The 15,463-nt window shown below is 43.5% G+C and overlaps 1 protein-coding gene across 1 annotated transcript; it reads right to left on the bottom strand.

The window, feature by feature from the left end:
* Positions 1–1,372: 1,372 nt before the first annotated feature.
* On the bottom strand, positions 1,373–12,922 carry SHKBP1 (SH3KBP1 binding protein 1). The gene is made up of 18 exons (XM_069986775.1): positions 12,814–12,922; positions 10,118–10,171; positions 9,969–10,014; positions 9,763–9,836; positions 9,596–9,654; positions 9,433–9,513; positions 8,728–8,898; positions 8,418–8,508; positions 7,256–7,446; positions 7,021–7,136; positions 5,878–5,965; positions 5,593–5,709; positions 5,313–5,483; positions 5,020–5,175; positions 4,555–4,651; positions 3,888–4,072; positions 3,171–3,306; positions 1,373–2,681 (listed from the first exon to the last, which is right to left on the bottom strand). The coding sequence occupies exons 1-18, from the start codon at positions 12,876–12,878 to the stop codon at positions 2,144–2,146; spliced, it is 2,436 nt and encodes an 811-aa protein (XP_069842876.1). The 5' UTR covers positions 12,879–12,922; the 3' UTR covers positions 1,373–2,143.
* Between the last annotated feature and the right edge of the window lie 2,541 nt (positions 12,923–15,463).

The following is a 15,463-nucleotide window of genomic DNA, read 5'->3' as shown; positions in this document are numbered from 1 at the left end:
ATATGTATAAAAGGGCCTTGTGTGGAAGTGTGGACCAAGGTTAGAAAAACATGGCTGCTTTCTGCCACTCATATATGACTTGTGTCTGGTACTGCAACTCATCTGTATTAAAGTAAATGGGCCTTGTACAACCCGGGGAAAGGCATGGCGCTGTTTCTAGCAGTAAGCAGCCATGTTTTTCTGAACCTGAAAACCCCATTTAGAAGGGCTGTCAGGGGATTGAGAAAAAGTGTCCACTTTGTTTCCAAAAAGAGCGTCACTCTGGTATCGTAGTTTAGACCATTCACTTAGAACCATGGACATACAGCCCCTATTAGGCTGGGTTAACACTACATTTTTGCATTTGTGTGCATCTGTTTTTCCATTGACTTCCATTATAAAAACAAATCAGTTTTTTTTCTCGTACACAAAAACGTAGCTGACCCTACTTTTGTGTCCGTTAAAAAACAGATCTTTTTTTTTTTTACAATGGAAAAACGGATCAAAATGGATGCACACAAATGCATCCTTTTTTTAATCCATTTTTTGCAAAAAATGGATTGCAAAAACTAGTGTGAACCCAGCCTTACATGGGGCAATGGAGAGGAGCAAACAAGTGCTGTCAGCGCTCGCTTGCTCCTCGTTCCCTGGCGGCGTTATTACACACATCAGCAGTGAGCAGGTAAGAGTCGGGGGGGCCGCGGGGAGCTGCCCAGTGATCACTAGATCATCCGAACAGCCCATAGAGGATAGCAGACGGCAGCAGATCGTTGCTATCTTAGTCGTTAATGTCGGCCGTTGTCTTCTATTACACAAGACGAATACGGCCAATAATCGTTTTGTGTAATAGGGCCTTAAAGTGTCACTGTCGTGAAATTTTTTTTGCAGAAATCAATAGTCCAGGCGATTTTAAGAAACTTTGTAATTGGGTTTATTATCCGAAAAATGCATTTTTATCATGAAAAAGCAGTTTGAAGCTCTCCCCCCTGTCTTCATTGTTCTCCTATGGAGAGAGCTAAAGACCAAAACAGGACAACAAAGAGTTAATGTACAAATCCCTCACCCGTTATCTCTTCTGACCATCACCAGTGACCTGTCTGAGCTCGGATTACAGCTGTCACCCAGCTCTGTGCCTGTAATCCTCTGTTATCTGCTTTCTGCTGCCGGCTAACTCCCTCCTTCCTCCTCCCCCCTCCCCTCTCCCTAGAACAGACAGGGTACGACTCCTGCAACAAGTCACAATTTTCAGATTTTTTGGAGTGGATGAAAAAGAGGAAGGAGGGGGGGACCTGGGAAAAGGCTTTTTACATGTAGATAATGGCAGATTTGGCTAATAGACCCAATTACAAAGTTTCTTAAAATCGCCTGGAATATTGATTTCTGCAAAAAAAAAAAAAAAAAAATACGACATTGACTCTTTAAGTGAAGCTAAGTATTTAAAAAAACAAAAAAAACCCAAACATATCCTTTTATTTTTATATCCTGGACAACCCTGTTAAATATCCATCCAAAACAGCAAAAGAACACTAAGAAAGTTACTGTCCGTGAAGTCACAATGCCCATTTCCAAGCTACAATCCTTATAAACAAGGTTACGGTAATAGTGGCATGATCCCGAGAACATAAGCAAATAATATCTATAGGCAAAATACTAAAAAACAACAATACATACGCACTGAACTACATAGTGATTTAGACAATACAAAAAGTACAGTAAACCGATTCCGTTTGTGTTGTTCACAGTGACTGCTCCAAACGTGGTCTGTATCCTATTATACCTGACATAATATGACATTCAGTGATGCTGTAACAGATAGGCTGGTATAATGCCCAGAGCCGCAATGGCACTGTGAGAAGGCACCAATGAGTAATGCCACTCAGGTTGTAGTAAGGCACAAATCAGAATCCTAAGGTGGAAACTGGGAGCTGATTCACTATTGCTGCTGCTTCTGCTGTTAGAAAATGATAGTAAAATAAGTAACCTAAAAGAATAGAACTGAACGGTTTATAAAAGAGGTTCTGTGGATAATGTGGAAAAGGCAACCGAGGTCCCAGTCAACTGGCAATGAATACACGTAATACTTCCAACTTGCTCTGGGACAATAAAATAGTTGGCACAATAAACTGGACTGTCTCACTGCTGCTTCTAAGTGTAAACACCATGGTTAGAAAGAAGTCTCGTTCAGTCTGGGCTTTGGAGGGGGTTTAGGTGGGGATGGGGATGGCGATGGTGTGGGAATATCGAATGCCGCTGCAGAGGACTGAGAAGGTGGTGATGGAGCGATGCAAAGAGGCGGTGGCTGCGGAGGTGCCGGTGAGGCCGGTCGTCTTAGAGACGCAGAGCCCCGTGATGGCTTGGCTCTGTTGGCAGTCACATCAATGCTAGACCGTCGGGAGTCAGACTGGGCGAGCTCTTGACATCGCTCCACAAAACTGCCGCTGATATGGGGAGAAGGCGGATTAGAGCCCTGGCTATCGACTTTCAGCTGGTTGTTCTGAGCTTTGCTGGGTTTTGCGCTGGAACGAGGCAGTGTGTCCGACTTATGCAACGAATTGAAGCTTCCCGATAGGTGCGGCTGCAAATTGCACAGAGATGCCCAAGCCTCAGAGGGGCGACCGGATGGAGCCTGAGGGCGATGTGAAGAGGACACCACAAGGCGAGAGAATCGATCACGTGTGATGTCACTTAGCTGGGACTGTAAACTGCAAGAAAAGAACATAAAGAGAGTTAAAAATAAAAACAACACTAAGCATACCAATAATGGGTACTTGCTAGTAATGGCTTATACACTTTATCCATACACTAAACATATTAGAAGAATTATTATAGGTCTTGAACATACACTTGTGCCATTTTTTCCATGGCCATCAGTTTTACCCAGATTTGGTACGACATAGCTGGAATAAGGTTTCTATACATATTTATTATTCATACATTTTTTGTGTACGCTCACTCCACTTATTGGGTGACATTACAATGTAGGAAAGGAAAGTGTTTCAGAAAAAGCTCCAATTCGATCATACATAGTGTGAGCCAATATAATAGGTTAAGTGCATTTAATATCACCATAAAAGAAAAGGAATAATAAATAATAATAATAATAATAAATAATAATAATAATAATAATAATAATAATAATAATAATAATAATAATAATAATAAGATTTTTATCCTCCAGTCACAGCTCATACCTGGATATTGATGCCCGGGGGTTCACAGTATGAGAGAAGGATGTAGCTGGGCTCATTTCAGGGGTGCGGGTCAGAGCCAGGTCACATTGCTCCAGCTGTTCCAGCAGCTCCTCCTGAGTGAGACCCCCCAGCTCTGCTGTAAGTGACAGGGAAGAAAATGGAAAATTATAAAAGAGAAGATACAGGCTTACAAATCTAATATAAACTAGACATAATAAAAAATTTCATTGTGACAGATTATTTAAAGGAGAATGGTCACCAAGGAAATTCTATAATGGGGCTGCTGCTATAAAGCACAAGATTCAGGCACAAGGCACAGATATTGCACTGCTGCAACGTTTCAATGTCCAAGAACCAAAGATGGTGCTGGTGCCCCCATAGCGCAGCATAGTTATCTCCCAATTCCTGTTTCATCACAACACCACAGGAACTACCTGCTAAGCCAAGTCAGTGACTGCAGGGGTGTCCCGTCTTAGTCACTCTCTGGCTAAGAGGGCATTTCTGAGGGGACGTGACATCACAGGACCAGCGGATGTCTAGTGTCAGCTCCGCACTGCAAGGGCATCAGGATGATAACGGTCACCTGCTTGGCTACCTAAACTCCTGAGCCAAGTGCAAGGGCATCACAAGATCTTTAGTACAGGAAAGCTGAATACTAAATGAGTTATGCATTACAACATACATTTCTAGTCACCAAAAAGATCCTAAAACTCCTACCTCTACTATCTCCCTTATTAGCCACCTCCATAGCAGTGGTAAGATCCCACATTTGGAGACAACCACTGGCATGTCCAGTAAACAGATAGCGCCTTGGACGGGAGCCTATGCGGCTAGATCCTTCACACTCGTGAACAGTAAAGGAGGTAATCGGGGTACCATCCACAGAGCGCACCTCACAGATCCTATAGAGGAAGAAAAAAGTGATAGAGTGTGAGCCAAAAATAAAGGAAAAAACGTGGAGAGGTGCAAAGAACGTGGAGGCTTTCTTCATACATACATTTTGCAGTTAGGTTTATTTTGCACTTTTTTCCAGTGATAACACCACTCTTGCCTCCAGTTCAGGTGTGGTTTGCAATTACGCTTCATTCATTTAAAGGGTTGCAAAACCTGCACCCAAACTAGAGACAAGAGGGGTGCCGTCTCTGGAAGAAAGTGGCCATGTTTTTCTAATGTTGGATAACCCCTTTAAAGGTTTCACTATTGACTCCAAGGTAACATCTGGCCACAATGTTTCTGCAGAAAAAGAAATGGCATGCATCCTCTATGGTGGTTTTATTTTTTCTAGAGAAACAAGTGTGAAACAACATACATAATGTCCCACAAAACAGAGCCAAAAAAATACTCTGCTGTGCTGGATAAAAAGAAAAGACTGATAGGAAATTACCTCTTTCCAGTGGAAGACAGACGGACATAGACAATGTTGGAATCGGGAACGACACGCTGAATGAAAACCTGCTGGTCATCCCGTTCTCCAAAGGGACCTAAAGATTATAACATGACATCTAAGAGTGTCATTATGTCATGGCTTCACAACATCCTATGATGCAGCATTTTTCTAAAGGTGGCCATCCACTTCCAATAGCTGTTTGTTATATCTACCGGACTCCCCATACACATTAACGTTTGGCTCGGCCTAATGTTCATGTATTCTCTGTGGATAGGAAAGTAGTAAGCTGCTGCATGACTACTGAGCCCTGTAATACGTTCTGTAAGCGAGGACCAAACAGCCAGACCATTGCTCAAATACTACATGCACCAGACTGTTTAATCCGAGGGATAAGTGTAATGCTGCATAATACTTGTCCCTTCTCGGCAGTGATGGCTCTTATTAGCTGCCTGATATACTTACCAATATCATTTCCCGCACTGCAGCCGGCATGACCATCAATATCTTCCAGTGAAAGTATTTTGAAAGATGCCAAGGGGGTGGATCCAGGCTGGGTAGAAATCATACCACGGAAGCGAGTGACTGTCCACGTGCGCACATGATTGTTATCCGCACAAACTAAAAATGGGAGAAAAATAAATAAATTATGAAACAAAGACATAGCGAGTATTTATATCTGCAGTAAAAGTAAAGTATTGCGTTAACAAGGTTAATAAATGAATTGTGCTGAATGCAAAAAAAATAAATAAAATTACCGGATATGAGGTGTCGCTCTGACAGCATGATTTTAGTAACTGGGCTCCGGTGGACTGTAAAGGTCTGGAATAGTTGAGGACCAGACCCAACAGTCTCTGGGTGCTGAACTATAACTCTGACAACTCCAGAACTTGTGCCATATGCAATTTCAATCCAATTACCGCTGTCGCCTGTATAGGAAAATAAAAATGCATATTTTCCGTGATAAATGTGACACATATGATGAGCTAGAGACAAAGACGACATTATCTGACAAAACAAGACAAAAATAACTCTTACTTGTTTTGGGTGTAAGATAGACACTGAGGGCAGTGATGGCGTCCTCTGAGGGATCACGGTACAACTCTGTAACAAGAAGATCATTGTCCTTCATACGCAAAGGAAACTTCTGGACATCTGCAGAAAAACAAGAGTGGGTGAAAAAGAGCCAGGTTAAATCGGAAACATATAGCCACTTATACATACATAATGTAGATACAGAGACTGTATTGATCATTTCCTGAAACACAAGACAAACACCTACCCGTCCAGCTGAGACACGCAAAATAAATCATAGACATTTACCTACATAGTAGATGGATCCATTGTTACACCCAAGCAAAAGGAAGGATCCAGCCGTGTCGTAGCTATTTATGGGCACTACATCCTGGATCTGTGACAAACAAAGAATATAGAATGGATGAAGGAAACAGAAAGCAGATAAAAAAATTGAAATGTTAGATTAGCCTGCGTCTTACTAGTATTCTGTATTCACCTGCAATGACAGACAGATCTAGTCAAGCCTGCTTTAAAGGGGTATTACTCTCACTAGGGCTTGTTATCCTCTATCCATGGGACTGGGATAAGTGAGGGTCTGGGCAGTTGGTCCCCCAGCGGCCAGCCTGTTATTCCTTACCCTATGGATAGGGGATAAGCCCAGATGGGAACACCCCTTTAATAAACTTCAGGCACGTTAGGGTGACAGTTCAGCAATTTTAATATCTGGGGTTCTGTGAAGAGATACCCACCAAACCTCAGCTGAGTGCTGCTGCCTGTTTGTTTTAGAAAACGGCGGAGGTCTAAGCACATGGACCCCTGCCAAACATTTAAAAAAAAAAAAAAAAAAAAAAACTTTTAACGTCTGAATTTTCTTATAGAGACATGGTTCAAGTCGATCCGAACCCGAACGTTCGGCATTTGATTAGTGGTAGCTGCTGAACTTGGATAAAGCTCTAAGGTTGTCTGGAAAACATGGATACAGCCAATGACTATATCCAGGTTTTCCACATAGCCTTAGGGCTTTATCCAAGTTCAGCAGCCACAGCTAATCAAATGCCGAAAGTTCGGGTTCGGATCGACTCGAGCATGCTCCAGGTTCGCTCATCTCTAATTATAACCCAAGGGGTGCACTTCATTGGAACTTACAGGGCCCTATGTTTTTAAGATGTGTTTCCTTAACTTTTTGTCTCCAAGATATAGTGGCTGAAATATAAACTGCACATTGAGAGGTCATGTGAGGACAGACCTATAACAATTCCACATGTGTTCACCCACATTGCTTATCTGGTTACTGCCTTGAAAAATAAAACTGGAAAAACCCTTTGTTCGGTAATTCTTTCAACTGGGAATTTCATGGTAGCAATATATACAAAGCCTGTAAGATCACATATAATAATGTAAAACCACAGATGTATGAAGCTATTCTAATATACAATGCAGACATCTCACCTGCCAGTGTTTGGTCACTGCGTTCCACACTCCTATCTTTCCAGTGTGACTGGTGGCTATCAGCTGATTCCCCACGAAAAACAAGGCTTCAACTGGGACCCCAAGACTGAAAACCCCTGAAACACATATGACAGGAGTAAAGTAAGTGACAAACAACATCCTGATATATGGGCTACAGTAGATTAGCCAATATGCACCTGGTTTACTTTCTGTAAGTCCGTTTTATTGGTCTCACCTATCTCACTTCCTGTGCCATCCCCAGTAATCGCCCACAAGATGATCTCACTGCAGGAGGCGACAGCCAGCATTTTATCATTGTCTCCCAGGGACCCTCCAATGGTCTTGGCATTAAGAGCCACCCTCTCAATCACCCAATCCAAGCAAGGGCTAGTGAAAATCAGCTGCCACCCAGACGTCTCTTTCATTCTAAAAAATCAGATTCATTTGGGGGGGGGAAAAGAAGCATGAAAAATGTAAGATAAGATAATATATACCATAAAATGTGTAAATATATTCTGAATAAGCAGCTTTAAGAACCTGAGGTCTGGCAGTGTGTGTGCTAAACATATGCTGTTAATTCAAACTACTTAGCAGAATCTTTTACTGTAAAAAGCCATATTACACGTCACTGGCCGCAGCACTAGCCAGTCTCAATGAGTGATTGGCTGAGTAAGCTGTCACTGTAGACAAGGTTTTGGAAGTTTCCACAGCGGCTGCAGTCAGAAACAAGACAGGACGACAGCGGGGGAGCGTGGAGAGGTAAGTATACATGTTTATTATTTTCTATATGCCGTGTGCCTTTCATCAGCCATCACATTGTTGAAAGACAATGATTCGCCAACAAGCAAACGATTGATCGCTCCACCGCTAATCAGTGTCTTTATTACATGAGGCGATATCTGCCCGATTTGGTAAATAATCACCCTATGTAATACAGTGATGTTTTACACCCGTATAGGACTTCTTTCTGACTTGTCAGAGGTTGTACTCAGTGGGGGTCCCCACCACCGCTAACACAAAGGGGCTGCAACACTCGATAATTACTATGTCCCTTTAGTTCTCCTGTACAATATTGCAGCCACTTTGGTTTAGTGATTTCCCTTGGACCCAGTGCTAAGACCCAACTGACAACAACCAAATTCATGGAATGTTGGAAATGGTGTGAAATAGCAGGGCCTTAAATATGCTATTATTATATAATATTATACTACACCTAAAAAGTTTTGACATGTTTTAGAGGAATTTTTTAAAGCATTTGATTGGTAAGAATCCTAGCGATCATAGGGATCTGAACAACCAGACCACCAAGGGTTCTGAAGTGACAAATACACTTAAAGCTTGTACTTTATATCATGATATAAGGCTAATAAACTTCCCCTATATCCAAATAACCTTACCTGTAACAGACTATAAACTGAGCAAAGGCCACAGCAATCCAGTTATGGTGTCCACAAATTATTCGAACCATGCCGGGGTCACCGGACAGCCCTGAAAACATGAAGTCATGTATACTTTTTAGTGCAAAATCAAAACTAAGCCACAACGACATAGAAAATGGACAGATGTATGAGAGATGGACCTAAAGTATTTACTTGTGAGCTATCCTTAGAGTGTAAGCAGAAGGAAACCATCATTGTCATACACTTGAATGCCATCTCATGTATATCATTCATGTATTCCTGGTGTATATGTGCATGACATACAAACCTCCGTTTCCATAACTCCTTTCTTCTAATAGGCGTCCAAGTATGCCGGCACCCCCCAAATTGGGGGGCATGGTGTTACTCCTCCGAACAGGAGCGCGCTCATTCGTTGCACTTCTAGAGCTGACCTGCAGCCCTGACACACTGTGCCGATTCCTCCTCTTGGCTGGGAAGACTGCAAAAGATTATAGTAAAAATCAGAACAAGTCAAAATGCTGGTAAAATTTCTAGCAAACGTCTGTAATTTCTATATTTCTTTCAGAAAGGCCAAGTTCTCACAAGAGCGCACTGCTAGAACAAGCACAGTTGCCCCTGGTTTCGCCACCCTTGCTCTATTTAATTGAACAGGAGAGCGCTTTCACACTGTGCTTCTTGTATATGGTTTAAAGGGGTTGTCTGGGATTAAGCAGTTTTTAACATATTGCTGCTGGTGCATATATAACAATAAACATCTTATGCTTACCCCTCCACACTCCCCCAGTGTTCTGTTGCAGTGTCTCCAGTGTCCCCCTCTACTTCTCAGGAGTGACAGCCGTTCAGCCAATCACTTACTGAGATTGGACAGCCCCAGGGCCAAGGATTGAGTGGGTGGGTTGTCACTCCCAAGACGAGGTCCAAAAAGTAGAGACACCAGCAACAGCGCAACAGAACACCAGGGGAGCCTGGACAGGTAAGCATGACATGTTGTTTAGCGATCACAATCTCTTACCTGGAGGCGGGAGGTATCCATTGAATAGTACACTCCCACACGAGGAGCGTTCCAACTCTTCACACAGTTGTAGGCGTCTCACTGACAAAGATCAAAAGATATACAGTTAGTTAAAATGCCACAATGGTAGCACAGACCATCTAAGGAAGAACACAAATATTACCTAGTGGAGTGATTCCATAAAATTCAGCTTCATGTAGCAAGAGGGGACTGTTCACTCCTCTGGATGACACAAAAATACAGTAAATAAGACAAGTGTTCATGTACATGGGTATGTATGAGAGATGCAATAATAAAAAGCGTCACTATATGCCATCTCCAGCCACTAACCTGGTATCTAGCTCTTTGGTTCGTAGGAAGTTCAATATTGGAGCGAACACTGTAGGGTCTCTGTCAATAAAGATCTGCAAAAGTATACAATGCAAAAAGGCTACAGTCATACAGTGAATACAGTGATACTGGGGGGGGGAGGCATGCATGGACATTATGGCCATTTTCACTTGTGGAATGTGTATAGGCTTCCCAAAGAGACTTACCGCACCAGTTTCATCTTTTAGAGAGGAAATGCGGCCACTGAGAAGGCTGAGGAAAAAGATAAAGAAACAATATCAATATAGAACTAAGAAGAATTAGGCTTACAGGAAACCTCTAATAAGGATGTCTACAAACAGATAATATACAATACCTAGAAAAGAAGGAGTCTGAGACCCATGTCAGAGTCTGTCTGGAAGTGCTGAACCTGCGGATGACAAAGACGTTTTATTATTGTGTGAAACATGACGATCACTAATGTGATCATACAGCGCCTCAGTACAATAAAGCGAAGATTAAATGAATCGTGATGCCGGGAGTTCCACATTCCGGATTGTAGCACATTTGCCGTGCATGGACCGTAATCAAAGAACGTGTGAATGCCCCCTTAAGTGGTCGGCCGGTTCCATCAAAATCTGCAGATTTGGACATCAATAATGACTATGACATCTTCTTACATAAAATAAAAATACAACGGACCGGACAATAGGGGAAAAAAACAAAAACTGTGGCTAGCTAAAGAGAAGAAAATTTCTGAGTAGTTGTAGGCTTTACCATTTGGGTGGTGGCTGTTTTTATTATGTAAAATATAAATGGTGGTTACTGCCGCTTCCTGAGACAAATGTCGCCACTTTAACGTGTTTATGGAAAAAAAAAAAAAAAACAACAACCCTAACAATGGTGGGACCGCTGCCAACTCCTTCTGCACTGTCAACACCTCTGGGCTAAAACAGTGGTTCTTAGAAGTACTATATACTGCCCAACACTGGCCATACACATCATATACAACGTAAGGCTACGTTCACACAACGTAAGTTCCGCAGGAACCATGGCCGTTGTTATTCAGTTAATAGCGGCTGCTGAAAACCCTGTCAGTGCACGCTCCATAGTGTGCTGTGGGGAGTTCTGATGCGGGCGCGCCCGCATCACAACTAAGCGGCGCTAAAGATCGTCCGGTTGGTACTGCAGTACCGGCTGGGATGATCTTTTTAGAGACCGACCCAGCCGGGTCACGGAGCGGCCGGTCTTTTACAGTATGTGAACATAGCCTTGTTGTGTAAGGGGAGAGCCTGATGGTCTGCCAACAGTAAAGTTGGAGGTGTATTGCAGTAGCTTATCACCCCCCTTAGGGTACGTTCACACTTACCGGATCCGCAGCGTATTTTCTGCTGCGGATCCGCAGCGGATCGGTAGAGGATTTCATTTAAATAACTGAACACAGCATCAAATCTGCTGCGGATCCTGTAGGTGTGAACGCACCCTTAGGGTACAAACACACACACACATACACACCGTATACGCAGCAGATTTGATGGTGCAGATTTGATGCTGTGTTCAGTTATTTAGATCTAATCTGCTGCGTACTTGTTGCGTATTTGCTGCGTATCGCAGCAGTAAATACGCTGCGTATACGGTGTGTGTGTTTATACCCTTAAAGAGTCAAGCCTCGACAGCTTTGGGCCAGCGCTGGACTCTTTTGGGTGTGATGCAGGGCATCCCTCAGTGTGTGTTGCCAGTGGGCTAAACTGATCAAACTCTTTGAAAAAAAAAAAAAAACTGTTGCAAATTCAAATAGGCAAAAGCGCCTGTCTGCCCACTTTGATGCCAACTTTTATACCTGTTTTCAACAGCATTCCCCTCACTACACTTTTAAAGGGATACTACGGCGAAAATCTTTTTCTTTCAAATCAACTGGTTTCAGAAAGTTATACAGACCTGTAATTTACTTCTATTTAAAAATCCAGTCTTCCAATACTTATCAGCTGCTGTATGTCCTGCAGGAAGTGGAGTATATTTTCCAGTCTGGAGAGCAGGAGCGGTTTTCTATAGGGATTTGCTACTGTTTTGGACACTTCCTAACATGGACAATCACCCCCCGGTTCACCATAGTCACATCCACCATTAAAGTGACTGTACCAGCAGGCCCAGGCTGAAGCACTGGAGGCGGGCCGACCCACCCTTAGTGGGAGGAAACCCTAGCCCCTCTATGATAGGGCTCCACTGATTCTAATGGAGTCACATCATGGAGGGGCTGGAGTTTCTTCCCACTTGGGGTGGGTCAGCCTGCCTCCAGTGCTTCAGCCTGGGCCTGGTGGTACAGTCACTTTAAGCCTTAGTTCTATTAAAGCCAATTGCAGGCTGGTTCGGCCACATTCTTAATTCCTCATGTGATGAGCGCAGCACGGAGGTATTTCATATATTACATAGAGCCGGCCTCACCTTCCATAACCCTGCTAATCTACAGGACTGTAGGTCAGGATCAGAGGGCAGACTGATCGTAGGTGACAAACCAGCTTGTGTCTCCCAAAATCCACATGGAACACCAATGTTGTCACAGATTTCAATGGGGATTGACCACAGAAAAATCTGCAATACCTAAAGTGTTCTGCGGAGTTAAAGGGGTCTCCTCATTTGACAGGACAAAAAAAGTTTTTATTTTGTCCAGCCATATCCTTTTAAATAAATGTGACACAGCCCCCCTGAGAGGCACAGAGGGGACCCCCGGCCTTACACTGAGTGCATTGTGTTCCTCAGCACCATCAGATCCACTAAATAGGATGCAAGAATAAGAAAGCCCCAATAACTGCACTACGCCCCGGACGCAGGACTACAACTCCCAGCAGAAGGCTGTCAGGGCATGCTGGGAGCTGCTTTAAAAGTTCCTGGGGTACAGGGTGTGCAGTAACTTTCATAAGTGACGTCACGTGACTGGTAGAGCAAGGACCCATAAGGCACTGGTCACATGACTCACCCCTGACCTCTCATCTATACGTCCTGCCCCACACATTATCAATACGTTACATTCCCCTCCTCCAGTAACATTCATTTCTGCCCCCAGTTTACACTGACCTCTTCCCTCCAACATTGAGGTGAATGACATCTCCGCTGCGGCCTCCTGCCGCCGCCGCCGCCATGCCTCCCTGTAGCACCGTCCCCTCACACAGCCGCCGCCATACTTCCGGCAACACCGGACGGTACAGACAGGCAGCTCATTGGCTGCAGCTCTTGTCAGTCACAGCCTGGCCCCGCCCTTGTCTCTCATTACAGACGGCGCGGCCGCGTCCTCCTCAGTCTGCTCCAGGACTATGGAAGACGTTGTATGCTGCTGGTGTCCTCGCCTCATAACCCGGGGGCTCTTCCCGCCCGCTTTATACTGCACATATGCTCTTCCTTATGGCCAATATGGCTGTCCTCCTCATGCGGCTACTTTAGCGCAACTTCAATATTTGGGATGTGACTGACATAGTATACACTGCGTTTATGTAGGAGGTCACGGCTATCTGTTGGGATTCTGACCTATACAATGGTGCTGCTGAGGGCCCCAATACCAAAAAGAATGAGGAAAAAACTGTGTGAACATTGTTACCAATAGGGAAAGATGGGAAAAAAAATTAAGGCTGGGTTCACACATAGCCTATCTGCAGCGGATTTTACGTTGCGAATACCTGCGCATCCACTTAAATGGGATGACGTACTCCTAGTGGGACTGTCATCCTGCTGCGAGTATTTCAAAGTCAGCGGCCTGGGTACATACTTGCTTCCCAAAGCAAGACGGAGCAGGGACCCGGTAAAGTATGTACCCAGGGCAATGGGGCTTCAAGGAGACCTGTCAGCCCCCTGATTCCACCCCACCCCCGGACAGGGCCAGGCATACATACCGGCTCCTGTGCTTCCTGGTCTCGGTCCTGCTGCGGACATATGGACGTCGGCTCATCAGTGCGCTCAATATACAGATAAGCTGAGATGAGTCCGATGGCCATAGGAAATCAATGGAGCAGTGGGGTGGGTTCAAGGGGGCCGACCTGGCTGACATCTCCTTTAACCCTTAGAGGACCGGGCCAATTTCAATTTTTCCGTTTTAGTTTTTCCCTCCTTGTGCTTAAAAGGCCATAGCACTTGCATTTTTTCACCTAGAAACCCACATGAGCCCTTATTTTTTGCGTCACTAATTGTACTTTGCAATGACAGGCTGAATTTTTTCATAAAGTACACTGCGAAACCAGAAAATAAAAATGCATTTCTTTTATTTGTTTTTTGTTTTTTTAGTTTTTACGCCGTTCGCTCTGGGGTAAAACTGTCTTGTTATATATATATGTTCCTCAAGTCGGTACGATTACAACGATATGTAACTTTTAGTATAACTTTTATTTTATTTGATGGCTTTTAAAAAATTAAAACCTTTTTTAAGGGTGCGTTCACACCTACAGGATCTGCAGCAGATTTGATGCTGTGTTCAGTTATTTAAATGAAATCTGCTGCAGAAAATCAGCTGCAGATCCTGTAGGTGTGAACGCACCATTAAAAAATATATGTTCCTTAAAATCGCTCTATTCCCAGGCTTATAACACTTTTATCCTTTGGTCTATGGGGCTGTGTGAGGTGTCATTTTTTGCGCCATGATCTGTACTTTTTTTTATTGGTACCTTGATTGCGCATATGCGACTTTTTGATCGCTTTTTATTACAATTTTTCTGGATTTGATGTGACCAAACAATGCACAATTTTGCACTTTGGAATTTTTTTGCACTTACGGTTACCGTGCAAGATCAGGAATGAAATAAATTAATAGTTTGGGCAATTACGCACACGGCGATACAAAACATGTTTATTTATTTATTTGTATTTATAAAATGGGAAAAGAGGGGTGATTCTAATTTTTATTAGGGGAGGGGATTATTTATTAATAATAAAACATTTTCTTTTTTTTGTTACACTTATAATAGAAGTCCCCCTGTGGGTCTTCTAGTTTAGCCACACTGATCTCTAATTGAGATCGATGCAGTATAGTTATACTGCATAGATCAATGAGATCAGTGTTCTATTGCTCTCGGCTGCTGCAGCTGAAAGCAATAGAGTACCGAGCTGAGATCAGCGCCATTACAGCGCAGACCCCGGCCCAGCTCAAATGCGGAGATTGCTCCTCCACGACCATGTCGCGCGGGTGAAAACCTTGAATTTGAAATGCAGCTGTCAACTTTGTATTATTTCCCACCCTGGGATTAATGTTTTTGTGAAGGATTTCTTCAACTCTGCTTTACTCCGGATCGTTTCGTCATTGCTTAGCCATTTCTCTCAAAGATGATAGTTGCTTCAATTCCTAATCCACCCCCAGCACACACACAAAAAAAAATTTGATTAAGAACGACGGATGAACATTTGTATCTGTCATTGAATACACAGAACACTACATTGGTGTCTTGATCTGTCAGTAAACTTTTTTCAGCTAAAGGACGGCTGCATATTTGGATGCATGAACAACAACTGTAATTGTAAGCAATGTGTTAGTTATATACACCTGGGGAGAGAGCAAAGATACAGAGGAGGGGAGAATGTGGCGGCAGTGTGAGCCACTCATGTGCCACACTGTGGAAGCTTTAGGCCCCGTTCCCACTGAGCAAAAGTAGCGGAATTCCGCCGCGGAATGCCGTTAGCCTCCCGCTCATAATGGGAGTCTATGGGAGGCGCGCGCTCTTGCTTTGTCCGCGTTGAAGAATGAACA

Source organism: Dendropsophus ebraccatus, chromosome 10, assembly GCF_027789765.1.
Source record: "Dendropsophus ebraccatus isolate aDenEbr1 chromosome 10, aDenEbr1.pat, whole genome shotgun sequence".
In the NCBI taxonomy this organism is placed as follows: Eukaryota; Metazoa; Chordata; class Amphibia; order Anura; family Hylidae; genus Dendropsophus; species Dendropsophus ebraccatus.
This window is presented reverse-complemented; position numbering and strand designations above follow the sequence as displayed.

Coding starts and splice junctions, on each gene's coding strand:
- SHKBP1 (XM_069986775.1), bottom strand. CDS start 12,878: ATGGCGGCGGCGGCGGCAGGAGGCCGCAGCGGAGATGTCATTCACCTC. Junction 10,015..10,117: donor TCAGACTCCTTCTTTTCTAG/GTATTGTATATT, acceptor CTTTTTCCTCAG/CCTTCTCAGTGGCCGCATTT. Junction 5,176..5,312: donor AGAGCGACACCTCATATCCG/GTAATTTTATTT, acceptor TCCCATTTTTAG/TTTGTGCGGATAACAATCAT.